General features: G+C 41.9%; 1 protein-coding gene across 3 annotated transcripts in view; it reads left to right on the top strand.

The window, feature by feature from the left end:
- Positions 1-21193, top strand: part of LOC122552087 (transmembrane anterior posterior transformation protein 1 homolog) — a 116898-nt gene that overhangs the window by 17248 nt on the left and 78457 nt on the right. For 2 of the 3 annotated variants that reach the window (XM_043694615.2, XM_043694614.2), the window contains exons 2-3: positions 1003-1133; positions 18362-18480. In XM_043694615.2, coding sequence (XP_043550550.2) covers positions 1003-1133; positions 18362-18480 — 250 coding nt within the window. The remainder of the gene's footprint in view (positions 1-1002; positions 1134-18361; positions 18481-21193) is intronic. The other variant, XM_043694617.2, reaches the window with a different exon arrangement.

Genomic DNA, 21193 nt, shown 5'->3' with positions numbered 1-21193 from the left:
CAGTCTTCTGGCACCTTACCCATAGCTGTCAATGATACAAATATCTCTACTATTTATGTCCTAATTTCCCAAAAATTTCCTGGGATACACTTGATCAAGTCCCAGGAATTGATCTACCTTTATGCTTTTTAAAACCTCCAGTGCCACCTCTTTCGTAATGTGACTTTTTCAAGACATCACTACTCATTTCTCCCAAGTTCCCTAGATTTCATTTCTTTCCCCACAGTAAAAACTGATGTGAAGTATTCATTTAGGAGCTCATGCATCTACTGTGATTCCATATCTAGATTAATAATTGCTTAATAAATGAGACAAATGACAAGCATTCTGCCCTCAGTTCACATGTTGCCACTATATCATGGCAATCAGTTTTCATCTGAATTAAATACCTGAGATTTCCCAGCCTAAAACGGTTTGGAGAAACACTGACTTAAATTGGCCTCAGCCACCCGATAACGATGAGCCAAACTCATAAAACTAATGTGAGATAAACAAAGATAATCTGAGCAAAATTAACATTTTATCAAAAGGCACTGAACCTCTCTCAGTCGTGAAGAAACTTTTGTCCTCTGTTTTTGATTTACAACTTTTTGGATGTTTCATAATTCAGATTAAAGTCACTATTGAGATTTTCTACCTTCAAAACAATGATGAGGGAATACACATGTGAATAGTATTTTGGGAAAATGGCTTTTGGGCAGAGGATAAGAAAAGAAAATGGATTTGTATCTCTGTTTTCCAGTGTCACATTTTTAATATATTGTTCTGTGTTAGTAGCTAATAAAATTGCTGTTCTTCTATTTAACATAGCTTTTTCATTTTGAACCAATTGACTACAAATTTAACTATATTTTGATAGTATCGTGTGTTTGGAAGTCTAAAATCTTTGCAATTGAGGATGTTAAAAAAGAGGGAAGCTAATTCACTCACCTGGTCATAACGTTTCAAGAAACATCAAAGTAACTAACCAATAATGCATATTTTAATGCCTTTTTAATATAGATTTGTCCCTGCTGAGATTTATTAGTGCTGAGTTGACAAGGGGGTATCTTTTGGAACACAATGAAGCCAAATACAAAGAGAGGAGGGAGAAAGTGTACACATGTTTGCGAATTCCTCGGGAACTGGAAAAGGTAATATTCCTTTATGTTTGTAGGTTGTTGACTAAAATTTAACATTTTTATTATTAATGATCTCACCTATATCATTGGTTTTAATATTTTTGCGATTAGCTTTTACATTATTCTGAATCTTCAGTTTTTTCTCTGTAAAATTCATGATAAATGATTAGAGGTAAGTGCATTTTATTTTCTTCTTTGCTTTTAGAGAATACTTCAAAGTGGTTACTACGTAATTTACTTAACCTTCATGACATTATACTATTGTGTGTCATGAACTCCCTAATACTTGGTGTCGAAAGCAAGTAATGTCAGGCAAAATGAAATGCGTGTCACAGGTATCACTAGATCTTTGTGCACAGCTTTGTTGAGGTCAGTAATTAGTGCTGACACTTCATTAACTGCAAACTCACAACAATATATTGAAGTGAATGCTTGGGTTACACTCTTCTGGAAATTGCTCAGAGTGTCCAACATTAGTGAATGCCCATATTTAGTTTCTGGTGATCGTTATTTCTCTTGGCAGTGAAGTAGAACTGCCCCTGATGATGACAACAACTCCAACCCCAGCCCTCTCCACCACCACTTTAAACTTGCTAGATTCACTGATGGCTCATAATCTTATCATTTATCATGCATTTTCCCTGCAGTGTTTTCAAAGTTATTTCTAAAGTAAGTTAATTCCATCAATTATTTTGCATAAATTGTTTAATTTCCAAATTTCCAATGAATAAATAAACTGAAAAACAATGGATTTCAGTGACATAGTTTACAGTCACATATTGACTGACCTTTGTTTTAATATTTTGTTTGCAAGTATCAAACTCTTCCAAAAGCATATGTTAAACTTAAAAAGCCCAAAGCTTTTTGAAAGCAGACTGCACAATCAGCAATTGAAGTATATTTATTTTCCTAGGATGCATCAATATCACTCTCTCTGATGGAATCACTTTCTTTAGCATTCAGCTTTTGTTGCTGAAGCTTGACACCACCTTTACAATCATTCATTTCCTCCACCATCGATGCCCAATAGCAGCAGTGTGTATTGCTGAGGTGTTCTGCAAAGTGGTCACACAATCTGCATTTTGTCTTGCCAATGTAAGGGACACTGTCTTGTGAGCAATGAATACAGTAGACCAAGTTTAAATAAGTACAAGTAAAATGTTGCTTCACGTAGTAAGTGCTGGGGTCTTGGATCGTGAGGAAGGAGGTGGTGATGGTGCACATGTTAGATCTTATGCAATTGCTTGGGAAGATGCCATGGGTGAATGTGGAAGTATTAGGAGGAGACTAGGATGCCATGAAGGGAACAGTAACTGAAGAATGCTGGCAATGAGAGAAGGAGAAGATGTCGGACCAAATTACTGCAGATGCTGGAATCTGTACTGAAAACAAAAAGCTGGAAATCACAGTGGGTCAGGCAGCATCCATGGAGAGAGAGAGCAAGCTAGTGATTTGAGACTAGATGACACTTCATCAGAGCACATCAGAAGATGTGTTTAAGGTAGTATCCTGCTGGAGGTGGTGGAAATGGTAGAAGAGAATCCTTTGTGGAAACCTTTTGGGGTGGAAAGTTGGGGCTAATAGTTCTGGGAGGGAGGAGAAGGGGTGATGGCAGAAGTGCGAGAGATGGATTGAACATGGAGGGATCTCATTGAAAGATAAAAGATCCTTTGGGACTGAGAACGTGTTTTCTCCGGTAGAGAAATCTCAAACATAGAGAACTGGTGGCTGACAGGTGGGGGAACAGTCAAAGCAATAGGGTCTCCCATTTAAAACAGAAATGTGCTTTTTCTCCTCCCTTCTGGTCATTAGTTTCTGTAATCTTCTTTCCTGAAGACCAATCAAGTTTGAGCCATTGAATGCATTGATGGCTGAACTATTACACACTCTTGACCTACAAGGAAGCCAAAGGTTTCTGAGGGAAAAGGCAAAAGTGGAATTGAAGGCCAATCAAATCAACTGTGATCTCATTAAATGACAGAGTTGATGCAAAGGCTGAATGACCTATCCCTGTTCCTAATCCCTCTGTTCTTGTGAGTCAGTTCAATCCATTGAGTCTGCATTGACTCTTTAAAGGAACAGAGCAGTTATTTTGGACACCTCCATTTCTTCAAATGTTCTTTTTTGATGATTAGTGTTAAAACAATGGTCACCCACTATGAGGCAAAACATTCCAAATCCTAACAAATTGTTGTACAGCAAGGTTACGATGCATGTTATCTGTGCTTGTTATATCTGTGTAATAGCCAGAGAATCACTTGTAGTGAATTCTGTTCATGTTCCTGCAGACATGCTTCTACTGTTCTGTAAGAATCTATCCCTGACCCTCTTCTATATGTCATGCCTCTGACATAATTCAAAATGAAGACAGTTTCCACATGTATGCTCACGACATCCTGCTTTATCTTACTAATATCTATCAATCAGGAATACTGCAGCGAATAACTAACCTTCTGACGTTCGAAGCCTGTCCACTGCCTACGAGGCATAAGTCAGGAGTGTAATGGAATACTCCCCACTTGCCTGGTTGGGGTACAGCTCCAATAACATCAAGAAATTTGACACCATCCAGGACAAAGCAGCTTGCTTGATTGGCGCCACATGTACAAACATAAACTCCCTCCACCATCGATGCTCAGTAGCAGCAATATGTACTACCTACAAGATGCACTGCAAAAATTCACCAAAGATGAATTTTTGCACTTTACAAATCAACCACTTCCATCTAGAAGGACAAGTGCATCATATATGTGAACACCTCCACCACCTGCAAGGTTCCTCCCCCCCCCCCCCCCAGCCACTCACTGACTTAGAAATATATTGCCATTCCTCCACTCTTGCTGGGTCAAAATCCTGGAATTGCCTTTCTAAGAGCATTGTGGGCCTGCAGCGGTTCAAGCGGACAGCTCATCATCAAAACTCCCATTTCCTTTTCCCTTTCTAATTATTCCAGAATGTCCTCTACCCAAGGATATTAAGAGCTCACCCTCCCTTGCCCAGGATTTCAATGACAACGATTACTCATATTCCCATTTTGCTGTTTGCTCCTGAGGCTTGCAGCTTTATGATTTGTGTGTTATGTGTGTGCAAGCCATAGCTAGCTTGGATTTCCTTTATATCTATTCCACATACTTCTGTATTATGTCTGATTCTAAATATATTTGTCTGTGAGCCTTGTTGTTACTTCTCAATGATATATCATGGTATCCAAATTAGACTACAGTATTGAATTCTGCCTTCCTATCTAGACTGCTTTTCACCCATATTGAAGTTTGCCTTACCATGTGGTCAGCACATATTCTTAATTTGCAACTACGATCATTTTAAGTTGGTATTTTCTAGTCAGAAAATCTTACTTTTATTCTTTCCATGTCCAATTAATTGCAGTTTGTTGGATTTACTGTTGTTCCTAAGCTTAAGGAACTCAAAATCTTGTGCTCACTCGCAGACTAAACTCCCACTCGTTAAGTTCCAGTTTGTACACTTACTTCATAGATGTACCCAAATCTGTTTTACCAAGCTTTGTACACAGTTCTGGAAGTAGCCAGTCTTTGTGTTAGAGTTAGGTGTTACACTTAAGGTCCTATAAGACTGCTCCCAAACGTTTTTCCTGTTTTGAGACACAGGAGTGGGCAAAGGAGTATGGGAAAGCAGTACAGAGAACGAGAAAGGAGGACATTACATGAAAGAGAGAAGACTAGACATATGGGAGAGAAGAAATCAGTGACCGAGAGAAAATAATTCCACATATGCAGATAAGGGCAGTTATTGAAATTGGTTATTTGTGTCTTGATCTGATATTGATGGTATGCTTCAAAATATAAAGGCCAAGGTCTTCCAATGGAATTAAAAGCAAACTTTCACACCCTTATCACAGAGGAAGTCATGATGCATGAACACTCATAGTAATTGCCCATGCATTTCAATCTTTCAATTAGCAGAGGAATATAATTCCAACTACGTTTTCAATGCCTTCACCATTGACTCCCGTCATTGGCAGCTTGAATTAAAACTGTGAACTTGCCCAGAAATGGACTTTAGTATACTCACACTATTAGTCCAAGGCTTAGAACCTGGACTGAAATAGTCTAACTGCAGAAGCTGTATCAAAGGCCACAACATGTACTTACAAATAAACCTGTTCAGTAGTTAAGACTATTGATGCTGTAAATCTCTTCCATGTCTAGTCGCCTTTATCAATTGTGATATGGCTCTGATGGGTGTGCAATAGTTATTCAGCCATATTCCACAAGCTATACCAATAATGCACATTTTATTGAATCACAAATGGTCAATTTGTCTCTGTGCGCTACTATCCAGAACTTAAAAAGAAAGTTCACCAGGCTTCTTTTATGAACTCAAGCATTATTCATTTATTATAAGCAAGATTTGTTCTTTAATCAAGTAGCAAAAATAATCAGCAATTAAGTTGCTATTCAGAATTAAACTATATGTCCTTAATTCCAAACACAGATAAGACAACACAGCTCTGCAAAGCCAGTTTGTGTTTGTGGAAAATAAATGACAAAACAGGAACAATATCCCTGTAGTGTTAGAAGTATGAATGGAGGTTAAGTTCTCACAGTTTCATTGATTTCTTGTTCATGAGATCAAATTCCTGAACATTGCAGAATGATGGAAGATCTTCACACCAGATTTCAGATTCAGATGGGGATAAAGTTGGAAACCCTATTATTTGAAACCTCAAGGTCTCATGAGTACTTCACTGAATGATCTTTCCACTGCCTTTTAAATTGTTTTTCACTGACCGAGAGAGGCAGATAGTGTTTTGCTTTTCCTGGCAAACTTCTCCAAAATCCATATTCAGGTCTGTGGAAATGCAGCAACTTTAGTCCGTAATCTGTTGTGCATTACCTGCTAGTAAATAGCAGGTAATGCACAGTTTTCCTTGACCTTTTGACATTTTATTTCCAATAAACTGTCTTCAGGACAAAAAAGTCTAACCTGTTCCATATTCCAGTTTCTCAGTCTCATTGTCCAAAGCCCCACCCACCCAGCCACAGCCTCTGTTGTCTGGAAAATCTTGACCAGAATAAAATGATTTTTCTTCAAAATGGTACGTATCTGATCCCCCTTCTTATGAACAGATCAGTGAAGAGTTTTAACTCGCCAATGTATGATGAATGGAATTATATACTTCAGAAGGATGCCTTATAAGAAGTCATTCTGGTGTCTTTGATTTGAATAGAACAATCTGATTTGTTTGCAATGTGCGTTGAAAACGCTCATGGAATGTACTATCCAATAGAGGGAGCAAATGTCTTTTGAATCAAATGTTAAGACAAGCCACTGGCCTTGATTTTTGCGGCTGATATAACAGCTCGAATAACAGTAGTCACTTACCAACTGTGTGGAAATTTGGACAGCAGCTTCTGGCAATCTGTCACTTGGCTAATCATGTAAATTAGGAAGTTGCTGTCAAAGACCCTCCTCTTCTCTTCCCCCCCCCCAAAGATGTGCATTGTAATTTTTTAAAAAAACTGCTTTTCTGATCAGCCTGTTTAGAGATGTTTTTACACATCTCTGGAGCAGGTGGGTATTTGAACTGGGCATCTCACTGTAGGGATAGGGACACTGCCAATGCACCATGACAGTATCTTGCTGTATGATTCGCTATTCTAATGTATTTTAACCCTTGGAACTATTAAGATCACTTTCTTTTTGGTCTCTTTTCTCTCCTCTTAATTCAGTCATTTATTTACTCTCATGGTTACTTGCCCTGACCCAGGTGCTCTGTAAATGTTGCTGCATGGTTTGGATGGTTGACTGTCAGTGAAATGTTCCATTGGTCTAAAATGAAAATCAGTGGAGGAGGTATTATGGAGCATATCTAAAATACCACTGTTGGGTTACACTATTTGAAAATATAGTGTTCTTTTTCCTCAGCATACTAATCCCAGTCACTTTTACATCTTCTAATAAATGCATGTTAATAACTTTCCAATCTGGCTTTGTGATTTTTACACAGTTGTTAATCACAAAACTTTTCAGCATACTTGAAATGAGTGGTGTTTTTGTGTAAATCCGCAATTGGGTGTTATGGAAAATTCAAGTCTCAACTGATGGTAAATTTCAAGAAACAGATTTAATTTTAGAAGTTGTTCTATAATCTTCCTTGCATACAGACACAATCTTGAAGCAAGGAATTGGAATGCTTCTTAAATGAAGTAATTCAGCTAAATGGAGATAGTTCTCACCTTGGCTACAAGTGGGTGATTTTTTTTTCTGGACTTCTCCCTCCTGTTATAAGTTTGAAGTCAATTATCTCTGATACAGCAGTGGAATAGGAAAAGCTTTATGGAAAATTTACCTTGAGAACATTCTTGTTCTTCCTATTTACAGTTAAATCTGAAGCATATCTGACTAAAATATATCTATGTTACATAAGATGTGAACACACAAAAGGCCTAAAGGACATGAAGCAGGGATTCTTTATGCCACCCAGAGTCAGAGATGTACAGCACGGAAACAGACCCTTTGGTCCAACTCGTCCATGCCGACTCGATATCCCAACCTTACCTGGTCCCATCTGCCAGCACCCGGCCCATATCTCTCCAAGCCCTTTGAGCTGAATGGAAGTGTATTTCCGTCAGCCTGCAATCAGTGTTTTCCTTCTTGACACTTCTGTCACACACATGTCTTGCTGTCTCAAATGCCTGACATTGCAACTACCACTTGTTGAACTAGCCATCTCTGTCAGAAGGTATTGTGAGCCCAAGGAAAGTCCACTGGAAAGATTGGATCTTGTCCAAAGAAGAAAGAATGTAAAGAATAGCCTATGGATGGGTGCGTGATGCTGTTATAAGCATAAACCCACTCTGGAAGTTACCCATGATGCTTTCTTTTCCTCTCGAGAGAAGGTGTGTATACACTTATGCAGAATGCAGTTGAATAGTTCACATTGTTCATTAACCTTTGGCAATGGTTATAGTGGTTCTTGGCAATGCCACAGATCTTGAAGTTCCTGGATGATCTTGCTCTTCAAGTACAGCTCCTGATCACTGAGAATCTGACATGGAACACTGAAGTAGACAAATCAATCGTGGCTAAAACTTGAGACCTTTTGGTGATGGGTGGGAATGACTGTGTGAACTTGGTGAAGGCAGGAAGAATGAGATGAATGGGAGGTGTGGAGCTGGAGGGAAGGTAACTAGGAATGTGATAGGTGGGTGAAGCTGGGGGTGATGCTGATAGGTCGGAGTGGAGGGTGGAGCAGATATGTGAGAAGGAAGATGGACAGTAGGACAGTTCCAGAGGGTGGTGCCAAGTTGGAGGATTGGATCTGGGATAAGGTGGAGGGAGGGGAGATGCGGAAAATGGTGAAATTGACATTGATTCTGTGTGGTTGGAAGATCCCAAGACGCAAGATGAGGTATTCTTCCTCCAGTCGTCAGGTGGCTAGGATTTGGCGATGGAGGAGACCCAGGTCTTGCATGTCCTTGGTGGAGTGGGAGTGGGAGTTGAAGCGATAAAGGGCATTGATGAGGCCACACCTAGAATAATGTATGCAGTTTTGGCCTCCTTTTCTGAGGAAGGATGTTGTTGCTATAGAGTGTAGCAAAGGTTTGCAAAGTTGATTCCTGATGACGGGACTGACATACGAGGTGTGATTCCATAGGTTAGGACTGTTCACTGGAGTTCACTTTGAATAAGGGGTTCTCATTCAAACCTATAAAATTCTTACAGGACCACATGTGTTAGATGCAGGAAGAATGTTTCTGATGGGATAGAACCAGGGGTAAATCTTTTAGGACGGAGAGGAAAATGTTTTTCACCCAGAGAGTGGTGAGCCTGTGGAATTCATGGGAACAGAATGTGATTGAGGCAATTCTATTTTTCAAGAAGAAATTACATACAGCTCTTGTAGCTAAAGGAATCAAGGGGTATGGGGAGCATGGGATTAGTGTGTTGAGTTCTGTGATCAGCCATAATCATATTGGATGGTGGCGCAGAGTCGAGGGATATCTTCTATGTTCTATATTTCTAAACTTCTGGGAAATAGCTCACCTCAAAGTTAGAAGTTCAAATTTCATACTAGAGTAATTCTCCATATTCGTCTTGTTTGCCTTGAGCCTCTGACATAGGCAATATCCATTCTTTTCTGTCCTTCACCCTGTGACTGCAGTTGTTCTTGTCAAGGAAACTGGCGAGTCTGTTTCCAAACTAAAGCTTAGAGGGAAATCTGTGTAGCCAAGCGCAGATTGATGAGACCTCTTTAGGGTACAAAATGAATCTTCACATGCAAGTGTTCAACTACCAATGGTAGTCTATGAAGTATTGTATATCCTTTCCGAACCATTCCTGTAGCATTCTCTGATTTCCTCAGCAAACTGCAGAGTGAGGCAGCCAACTGTGTATAGTGTCATGCAGATCTTCCATAGTAACCCACTAGACTAAGGGACCCATGTCGATCCCTCCCTGTCCAGGGCCTGACCATCACTCTGTTGCTCAGATTCTGTATCTTTGGGAATAATATTTTTTTTGTCTAGAAAACATGGCACTTCTCTGCTTTGACTTTCAAGTTAAATTGCATCAAATAGGCTAAAACAATGTTGAGTCTTGCAACGGTCCCCTCAACTGTCAAGCCAAAGATTAATATGTTGTCTGGATACACAAGGAGGGAAGAGAAATTAACATTGCTAGAAAAAAATTATCTCTGACACATATGATGATGGTGGGGCCATTTCGAATCTCAAGTGGCAGTCTTGTATACTTATAAAGTACCCAACTGCCTGTTTGAAATTTCGTCTTTTCAACATCTTGTTCAGCAATGGATAGCTGTGTGCCAAATTGACACTGCAGGAATACTTTGCACTTTTTGAGAGCTTGTAATGTTTCATCAGCTCTAGATATCAAATAAGCCTGATGCAGTGGTTGTTGAAGACAGTCTGACTTGCAGTGTCCACCCTGTCACAATTTCAATGCTTATTCTGGTTCTCTGCCTGCTGTGAATCTTTTCCCCTTCCTCTTCAGCCCGAGCTCTCCATCCCCATCCGTCCTGTCAATAGTCACCTTCCTGATGATATTTTCGTCTGTGGTCTTCTCAGTCCAATCTTTCCCCATGATCTGGATGATGTGACCCCATGCTTCAAAGAAAATTTGAGTATTGTCACTTCAAAGCTACCTCAACTCCATCTTTATATTCGCATTTCTTGCTGCTTCTGTTGGGCGGTCCTTCATTATCCTGTCCGTGGTTGATTTGTAGGAGGGATCCAGGAGGATGATGTGATCAGGCAACTTCTCCAGCTCCAGGCCATGGAACCAGGTTTTCTCCTTTGCTTGCTTACACTTATAAGATCTCTGTGGTAGCTAGTCGGCTACAGCATGCTCATAAAACCTTAATCAATATCTCAAAGATCTGCCATGGACTTCTTTTGAACATCCGTACTTCCTTCTACTATTTCCCTGTGGGTTTATCCATACATATGTTCCACCACAAATTCCACCTATTCACTTGCATGAGGACCTGGATGCCATAATGAACTGCTTTTTGATTTTATTGTGCATCCTCAATCAGGTCTTCAGTTGTTGTAGAAGCATGCAATCCAGGTCTTTCTCCAAATCTGTCCATTTTTCTGTTCATCTGATCAGGAGGACTGCTTTCCTTTTCCTGTAATGTCAAAACGATGTATGTGGAGAGTCTCTGTCTGGATTTGGACTAAAGATCTTCTTGCAATCTGAATCTAAGAGCGCCTTCAATGTCCCTTACAGATATTGCCAGTTTCAGCTCCTTAACTTTAGCTTGGCAAGGTGCTTTTCAATGTTGTTCATCTTGTTGTCTTGAAACATGCATTGTGAAATTGGCTATGTCAGAAATGTAACATAAGATTTGAACACAGTAAGGATCGAAGATCATGAAACAGGTAGTTACAATCATGAGAGAAATTAAAGTTAAGCAAGGATATATTTATAGTATTTACATTGAATAAAGCCTGAAGTTTACTTTGGGTCCAGGAATCCTTTTGTCTGCCTGGTTCTTCTTCACCATGAGTCGTCCTCTTCCTCCTCTAAAGACACCTTTATTTTATATTTTAGGGAGGGCTTGTTTGACTGCACCAGCTGCCCTGCTTCACCATACCCAACTGTAGGTGGAAGTTCCTGTGTAACTGAGTTTTCTTGCTTGGTGCCCTCCCTTGGTACCTGCTGCTGAAAGTTCTGTCACATCTGATTAAGTTACAGGCCATTCTATTTTAGTTTGGATATTAATATCAGTAGCAATAGATTACCCTTTCAATGCAACATCTGTGTCTCTGCAGATGCCTTAGAGTGAAGTAATACCAAATCTGATAGATCCATGCTACATTATTTGTTAAAAAAAAAGAAATGGCAAGGTTTTGTTATAATGCTTGCCTAGAAGTCAGGTGCAGGTCCAGTATATCAGCCTTTTCTCAATTTTGTCTCTAGAGCAGAAATGTGCTCAACTGTTTCATTCCTACCTCTTACACAAATTGACTGTCGTCTTATGAAGATTTCTAGCTGTGCAGCTTCTAAATTCTTTTGCAGTTCTTTTTCCAATTTTGGAATGATTAGAACATTATTTTGACAACTCCCCTTCAGTGTGTGGCTCATTACCGAACAAAGTGCCTCTCAAGATGGAGAGCATATTTTCTCAATTTTGATTCGTGCGCAACAAAATTAATTCCAGAAAAAAGACAGTTTAATCTTTGCAAGTCTCTTGCAAATGCGATTATCCTGTACCCAATCCTGTTTTGGAGGTTAAACTATCATAGTATGTGGAGAATACAATTCTGTCTTGTTTCAATGGATAGTTGCATTTTATGTTTGTATGTGAATCTGATTCACCCTGCTCCTCTCATTCTCCCAAATATCATGCCTGGTTTACTGGAACTGCGTTTTTGTTTTCCTACTGTAAAGACAATGGAAGCCTCAACATTCCCGTACATACTTCTATTGCCTCTGTTGTACCAAAACCGGTACAGAAAGGGACGTGCGCAGTTTGTCCTTTTTTTTTTCTGATTATCAATGGAACATATTACATATGTCTATATATATACTTGAATCTTTAAAATGTATGTTCTGGGAGATCCCAGTAAATTTGAGTCTGCAGTGCTCTGCCTAAGTGAGGTGCCCACCTTCACCTCACCTTTTAAATCATTCAGGATAGCTTTTGCCCAGCATACAAAGTCATTTCACATCAAACTTTAACAGTTTGGTGTTATTTTAAAAATGACTGAGGGCAAAAACTCCCGCAACTCGCAACAGGCAGGGACCCCTCCCCCACCCACTCCTGCAGCAGCAGGGACATCCATGGCCGCCTCGGGAGACTTACCAGCAGAGGCGAGCCTGGTCTCCAAAATCGTCAAACTCTAGCAGAGGATCGACACGTCCATCGAGGAGGCCCGGTCCAGGTGGGAGTCCATCTCGATCATGCTTCTGCAGCATGACCAAGAGATCAAAATACTCGAGCAGCACGTCAGAGGGGTGGAGCAATGGGCCGCGGCCTCCGAGATTGCTGCTGAGTCATCCGTGGGTTAGATCCGGGCTCAGGAGCGCCGAGTGCAGACCCTGGAGGAGCACATTGACCTCAAGAATCGGGGTCGTCAGAAAAATATTCAGTTGCTGGGCCTTCCCGAACGGGAAGAGGAAGGCCAGCTTGTGGGTTTCTTGGAGCGATGGCCCCTACACTTATTGAAGTTCGAGTCGGAGCTAGGCCGGGTGCGGGTGGAGTGGGCCCACCAGGTTGCTGTATGCGGGCCTGGGTTGGACCAGTGCCCCCGCTTGGTTCTAGTCCGACTTCAATGTTATGAAGAAAAACAAATGCTCAAATGCTCCTAGAGGCCTGCAGAATCCTGGGGAAGGATCCCCAGGCCATGATGTACAAGGGCTCCAGGATAATGCTTTTTCGGGACTTCTATCCAGTCGTGGTCTGCAAGAGGAGGGCATTCGATGAGGTGAAGAAGCATCTGAGAGACTTAAATATTCAATACTCCATGTGATATCCGGCAACGCTGCACTTCAGCTATGGAGGATCCGTATATAACTTTGGATCACCGAAGAAAGTAAAAGAATTCTTGGACTCTCAAATAGACTGCGGAACTTGAACTGTATGGATAATGACTTTATTTTGCACCCCCCCCCCTTTGTTTACCCTTCTTTCTTTCTTCATCTCTCTTTCTCTCACCTTTTATCGGGGGGTGGGGGGGAGCTTGTTCTTTACTCTTTCTTTGGTCTCCTTTTTATAGCTTGTGTGGCTTATTTGATTTGTTGGGGAGGTATTTTTTCTTCTTTTTTCTTCATCTTATTTAGTTGCCTAATACTTGCTGGGATTGTAATTTAATAACTTTATATATTTCTATTTTGTATTGTTTTTATTAAACATACCTGGGTGTTGGTGTGGAGGGAGGGGTGGGTCACTCACTTTTAACTCCTGTTTTATAAGACACTTGAATTTATTTACTCCATTCTGTAAAGCCTGGGCCGAGGGCAAGGCCCTAGCTAGGAGAGATTATGGTGGGGTTATTGATATAGGTAGTTATGTCCCCTGGGCACAAGGGGGAAAGCCTCCTATCAAATTTGTTTTGTATTATTTTTATTTCGGAGTAGTTCTTAATTGTGTTGATTTAAATGTTTTAAAGAGTTTTTCTATTTGTGAATTTTCTATGGTCTTTATTCAACGTCTTTTGGGTGGGGTTCTTCCTCCTGCGGGGTCTCGGGCCTGTCTGGACAATCATGGCTAGCCATTCGTTTAGGTGGTGCACTTGGAATGTCAAGGGGAGCAATTCGCCAATTAAAAGGAAATAGATATTATCAAGTCTTTAAAAAAGAAAAGGTTGATGTAGCTCTCTTACAAGAGACACATCTACTTGACAAAGAATACTTAAAGCTACAACAGGGTGGGTTTGGTCAGGCTTTCTTTTCATCTTTCAGCTCAAAAAGTGGGGGAGTAGCCATTCTTATTCGGAAGAATCTTCCTTTCCAAATAATAAGCCAGTTAAAAGATGAGTCTGGATAGTACATATTGGTCAAAGCCCTAATACATGGAGAGGAATATGGAATTTTGAATCTTTTTTATCCCCCGGCACACCCTTTTAAATTTGTAACGGAAGCGTTCTCTAAGTTGATGGCTTTCGGGGTCCGCCATACAATTATAGGAGGAGATTTTAACTATTATTGATCTAGTGACGGATAGGTTACTAGGAGCACTATGGGTATATCTCTGAGATCCAGACAACTGGCGAATCTGAACAAGGAGCTAGGATTAGTAGATGTGTGGAGGTGTCTTCATCCCCAGGGTAGAGACTTTACTTTCTACTCTAACCCACACAAGTGCCATACCAGAATTGATATGTTTTTTTGTTCCCTCGACCCTTTTGAATTTGATACTGTCTTGTAAAATAGGTAATATAACTATTTCTGATTATGCCACAGTATATATGGAAGTCAAGACTAGGGATGATGGGATAGGCCCCCGACATTAACGTATGGATCCTTTCTTATTGAAGGGTAGCAAATTTATAAAGTATTTTTCACAGGAATTTAAAACCTTCTGGGAAATTAACTCCGGTACAGCCAGTAACCCTTCGATGATGTGGGAGACCACTAAGGCATATGCGCGAGGCTTGGTCATCTCCTAGTCTGCGACCCGGAAAAGACAAAAGGGAGAGCAACAGCGCCTGCTCGAGGCTCACTTGAAGGCAGCTGAGACAGCGTATGTTGATAGGCCCTTCATTACTAAGCTACAAAGGATCACAGCCATTAGGACAACCTTGAATACTGCATTTACCCAAACAGCAAAGAGGGAAATATTATTCGCAAAGCAGACACTATTTGAATATGGTGACAAGTCTGGCAGATATCTAGCGTACCTTGCCAGAAAGAAAAAGGCTCCCCAGGCCATTACGTCCATTAGAGAAAGTGTTGGTAGCTTGACTTGTGATTGTAACAAGATCAATACAGCCTTTAGAAAGTTCTATTTTGAATTGTAGAAGTTGCAGGAGTGTGAGGATAGAACTGGGAAGATGGAGTCCTTCTTTAAAAATTTAGCCCTTCCGGGTTCAACCTCGGAGCAGGTGTCGATCTTGAATACCCCCTTGACAACTCAGGAAGTACAGGATGCGGTTAGGCAGCTTCAGAGTGGCAAAACGCCTGGGCCAGATGGAATCCAGGTTGAGTTCTATAAAGAACTTATAGGGGAACTGGCTGGGCCACTCATAAATATGTACAATTACTCATATTGTCAGGGCTGCCTCCCACCTTCGTTGAGAGAAGCAAATATTTCTCTCATGCTTAAGAAGGGAAAGGCCACAGAAGATTGCTCTTCATATCGACCCATATCCTTGTTAAATGTGGATTTCAAAATTCTTTCGAAAGTGTTAGCATTAAGACTGAAGAGGGTCTTACCATACATTATAAAAGAGGACCAGATGGGGTTTATAAAGGGTCGCAGGTCAACTAATAATATTAGAAAGGTCTTAAATACGATACAAGCCTGTCAATCGGGAACAATACTGGGTTTAGTTGTCTCCCTAGATGCAGAGAAGGCATTTGATCGGGTAGAATGGCCATATTTTTTTTAATATGCTGGAAAGGTTCAGTGTTGGAGAGGTCTTTACTGAATGGATTTCAGCATTATATAATGATCCCAAAGCAGCGGTGATCGCCATTGGTTTAAGTTCGGATAGCTTTAATGTTGGCAGGGGATGTCGTCAGGGATGTCCTCTTTCACCATTACTATTTATGCCAATGATTGAACCACTGGCAGAAGCTATATGAACTGACCCTAATATAATGGCTCAGAGGGTTGGATCGCGCAAGCACAAAATTACTCTCTCTGCGAATGATGTCCTCCTTTTCTTAAGTGATCCTCTGACACCCGTGCCCGCTTAATTCAAGTGGTCAATTTATTTGGTAGATTCTCACATTACAAAATCAATTTCATGACATCGGAGGCCATGCCGTCTTGCTAGTGTATCCAATTTATCGGACAGATCTTGCTTTCCCTTTCGGTGGTCACTAGAAGGTTTTCTATACTTAGGTATTTTTATCACTCCAGTATTTGGTCAGCTGTATAAAACCAATTAAGTACACTTATTAGAGAAAATAAGGCAGGACATTCAACGCTGGGGAGATCTCCCAATATCCTGGTTAGGCAGAGTAGCCTTCTATAAGATGGATAGTCTACCTTGTCTTCTATATCCTATGAGAATGCTCCCCTTGATGCTGCCGAGACTGGCGTTGTGTAAGCTCTACGGCTGGCTCGGCTCCTTTATTTGGAATCATAGACAGCCCCTTATCAAATTAGAAAAGCTGCAGCTCCCACAAGCAAGGGTTGGGCTGGACTTTCCAGACTTCAGGAGGTACCAATTGAGTTCCTTATTATCTTATGTCGCTGACTGGGTCTCTTGTGACCCACAATCAATCTGGTTAGATATTGAGACCTCCCAAGCAAAATGTCCCCTCATCAATCTATTATTTATGGACAAGATGAGAGTTATTATGGACTATTGTAAAAACCCTCTTGTACCAAATACAATTAAAGCCTGGAGGACAATGCGACAAGATGAGGAAAACCCTGCAAAAATCCTTCCCTTATACCCCTATAGTGAGAGCATCGGGATTTCATCCAGGGCTGACAGATGCTACATTTAAAACTTGGAAGTCCAGAGGTATCTCCTGCTTTGGAGACCTGTTCGATGGGGAGGTTATGATGTCCTTTGAACAGCTGCACGAGAAGTTTGGGCTGCCTAACAGGGACCTGTTTTGGTATTTTCAAATACGAGACTTTATACAAAAGAAGACCACACTGCAGCTTTTCTAATTTGATGGGTGCACTGATGGGTGGCACAGTGGTTAGCACTGCTGCCTCACAGCGCCAGAGACCATGGTTCAGTTCCCGCCTCAGGCGACTGTGTGGAGTTTGCACGTTCTCCCCGTGTCTGCGTGGGTTTCCTCCGGGTGCTCCGGTTTCCTCCCACAATCCAAAAATGTGCAGGTTGGGTGAAATGGCCATGCTAAATTGCCCGTAATGTTAGGTGAAGGGGTAAATGTAGGGGAATTGGTCTGGGTGGGTTACACTTCAGCGGGTCGGTGTGGACTTGTTGGGCCAAAGGGCCTGTTTCCACACTAAGTAATCTAATACTGATAGTCAATCCTTACAAATCAGACAGGGAAAGGAGAGTGCTAGGGCCGATGGGCCGCCCTCGGTCAGTACTCTTTATCATTCACAATACAATAAGGTCTCTAAGGACATGGAACGATTATATAAAACATGAAATCAAGAATTAGGATTGGAATTCTCTTTAGAAATGTGGAAGGACATCTGGGAAAATGCCAGAAAGGTCTCGGTTTGTAACAGAACTCAGGCTACTCAATTAAAGATGCTTCACAGGGCTCGTATGGCACCTGAACGACTCGAAAAATTCAAGGCGGGAGCATCCCCAATGTGTCCTAAATGTAATATAGTAGTTGGCACTCTCACGCATTGTCTATGGACATGCCATAAGATCCGTAGGTATTGGGATAGAGTAGCGAATGCCTTGACAGATCTTTGGTATGGAGACCAGATTGGATCCAATGTCCCTACTTTGGGCTCTTCAGATTTTCCCTCCATGGATGTATCCTCTCCTTTTGTGAGAGGAAAAGTATTTTAGTGAATTGGGTAGCTGAAGGCCCCCCAGAACTTTCAAACTGGCACAGGATAGTCATGGAATATATTCCCCTTGACTTCCTCACAAATATGGTGCACCAAAAAATGGAATTATTTTATAAAACATGGCAGCCCTTTTTGAACTATATCGATACAGATATTTCGGCCATATTGTCCAGGGCTTTTGTTTAGCTGTGGTAATGGTTATGGCTGGTTTAGGGGCCCCAGGGGAAGGAATCCCGTATAAATACGGGTTCCATTATGACTTGATATAAATCTATTTTGCGCATGTATCTAGTTATTTAATTGCTTTGTTGTTTACTGTTAGTAATGTATGATATCCTATTTTATGTTTTGGTTGTTTGTAAAATCGATTAGTAGTTAGTTGGGTTTTTCTTTTTAATTTTCTATTGGTGCTGTTATTATATTGCAAAGTAGAAAACACTTGTTTGTATTATTTTTGTACTTCTGTAAAAAAATCTTTAAAATTTTCTTTTTTCAATAAAAATACCTATTTTAAAAAAAAGTATGTTCTAATGCGTAGAAATTTGTATACTGTTAAGTTTTTTGTGAGAGCCATTTTATGCTTTGATAAATCTTTCTATTTTTTCAGTTAATGTTTTTTGGATTCTTCCTTTGCCTGGATGCCTTTTTGTATCTCTTTACTCTACTGCCATTGCGAGTCCTTCTAGCCCTAATGAGATTTATTACTCTTCCCTGTTGTGGCTTAAGGTAAGCTTTCTGTTGCTATTACTGTAATTATTTGGAAAACCTGTATGTTGTAAATAATTAGGAGAAAGTGAGGACTGCAGATGCTGGGGATCAGAGCTTAAAAATGTGTTGCTAGAAAAGCGCAGCAGGTCAAAGGAGAAGGAGAATCGAAGTGTGTGGAGGTGCAGGTGAATTTCTGATGGATATTGAAGGATCCCTTGGGGCCTTGGAGGGAAGTGAGGGGGGAGGTGTGGGCGCAAGTTTTGCATTTTTTGCGGTTGCAGGGGAAGGTGCCGGGAGTGGAGGTTGGGTTGGTGGGGGGTGTGGATCTGACAAGGGAGTCGCGGAGGGAGTGGTCTTTCCGGAACGCTGATAGGCGTGGGGAGGGAAATATATCCTTGGTGATGGGGTCTGTTTGGAGGTGGCGGAAATGACGAAGGATGATCTGATGTATCTGGAGGTTGGTGGGGTGGTAGGTGAGGACTAGTGGGGTTCTGTCCTGGTGGCGATTGGAGGGGCGGGGTTCAAGGGGGGAGGAGTGGGAAGTGGAGGAGATGCAGTGGAGAGCATCGTCAATCACATCTGAGGGGATATTGCGGTCTTTGAAGAAGGAGGCCATCTGGGTGGTTCGGTATTGGAATTGGTCCTCCTGGGAGCAGATGCGGCGAAGGCGAAGGAATTGGGAATATAGGATGGCGTTTTTACAGGGGGCAGGGTGGGAGGAGGTGTAATCTAGGTAGCTGTGGGAGTCTGTCGGTTTATAGTATACGTCCGTGTTGAGTCGGTCGTCCGAGATAGCGTTGGAGAGGTCTAGGAAGGGGAGGGAGGAGCCTGAGACGGTCCAGGTAAATGTGAAGTGGGGGTGGAAGGTGTTAGTAAAGTGGATGAACTGTTCAACCTCGCCGTGGGAGCACAAGGCAGCACCGATACAGTCATCAATGTTGCGGAGGAAAAGGTGGGGTTGGTACCAGTGTAGCTGCGGAAGATGGACTGTTCCACATATCCAACGAAGAGGCAGGCATAGCTGGGGCCCATGCGGGTGCCCATGGTTACTCCTTTGGTTTGGAGGAAGTGGGAGGATTGGAAGGAGAAGTTGTTAAGAGTGAGGACCAGTTCAGTCAGTCGAAGTAGGGTGTCAGTGGAAAGGTACTGGTTGGTTCGGCGGGAAAGGAAGAAGCGGAGGGCTTATAGTCCTTCGTGATGGGGATGGAGGTGTATAGGGACTGGATGTCCATGGTGAAGATAAGGCCGGGGAAGCACAAATCGTGGAGGGCATGGGTGGTGTCCCGAAGGTAGGTGGGGAGTTTCAGAGAACACATCTGGGACACCCGCACCAACCAACCCAACTGCCCCGTGGCTGAACACTTTAACTACCCCTCCCACTCCACCAAGGACATGCAGGTCCTTGGCCTCCTCCATCGCCAGACCATGGCAACACGACGCCTGGAGGAAGAGCGACTCATCTTCCGCCTAGGAACCCTCCAACCACAAGGGATGAACGCAGATTTCTCCAGCTTCCTCTTTTCCCCTCCCCCCCCCCCCCCCCCCCACCTTTTCTCAGTCCCAACCCTCAGACTCCGCACCGCCTTCTTGACCTGCAATCTTCTTCCCGACCTCTCCGCCCCCACCCCCTCTCCGGCCTATCACCCTCACCTTAACCTCCTTCCACCTATCGCATTCCCACCGCCCCTCCCCCAAGTCCTTCTTCCCTACCTTTTATCTTAGCCTGCTTGGCACACCCTCCTCATTCCTGAAGAAGGGCTTATGCCCGAAACATCGATTCTCCTTCTCCTTTGATGCTGCCTGACCTGCTGCGCTTTTCCAGCAACACATTTTTAAGCTCTGTTGTAAATAATTGGTTACCCTTTCTGTAGTCTATAAATATGACCATACTTCATATGTACACTAATGTCTGTCTGGTAGTGTTTCAGGATTGTTGGAAAATTTGCTGCGTAGTTTGCTCACTTTCTTTGTGAATCAGGATCCGATTTCAATAATAATTTTAAGATTAATCTCAATTAGTTGAGTGGCTGACACCAGTTGCAAACATTGTGATTTCTATAGTGAGTCAACTGTCCATGTTATTTTGATTTTTAGCTGACCGCTGTATAGACAATTGTTTTCGTGTATTTTTAAAATTGACAGGAAACTTCTTTTGAGCAAGATATATGGGAAAGAATTTTCACATTAAACTAACAAAATACATTATTGCTTTAGTTATACAGTTCACTTTCATAAAGTTATGATTACGTTAGGTGTTTAGCTTTGTGCTCCAGTAGTTCTTTTGTTTCACTGCGATACGTATACAGGGGAACCTCAATTATCTGAACATGATGGCGGGCATTATTTCGTTCAGATAATCGATTATTTGGTTAATCAATTAAGTGCTTTTCCTCTGGGGCTCGGAGATTTTAAAGTCTGCTCCTCGTTCAGGAGACTGCAGCAGCACACAGCGCTCCCTGCCTCCCAGTGAGACCACACCCCACACCCCCCCCCCCCCCCAAATCCTGCCAACACCGCTCCCCGTCCTCCAACACTACCCCCAACCCCATCCAACACTGCACCCCGCCCCCCCATCCCCAAAAACCCTGTACACCCATTCACCCTCTCACCCATACACCCAGCTGAACTGAACACCAATAACAAGACTCCTGCAGTGCCTTTGTAGGGTAAGTCTCCAAATAGCACTCACATGCAGCCACACACACAACTTTTTACTGCAACTTTTTGACAG

The sequence above is a fragment of the Chiloscyllium plagiosum genome, unplaced genomic scaffold (assembly GCF_037043375.1).
Source record: "Chiloscyllium plagiosum isolate Xiang-an unplaced genomic scaffold, Cpla_swu_hap1 HiC_scaffold_1, whole genome shotgun sequence".
NCBI lineage: Eukaryota > Metazoa > Chordata > Chondrichthyes > Orectolobiformes > Hemiscylliidae > Chiloscyllium > Chiloscyllium plagiosum.
The sequence above is the reverse complement of the archived record's forward strand: the minus strand, read 5'-3'. Positions and strand labels throughout refer to the sequence as shown.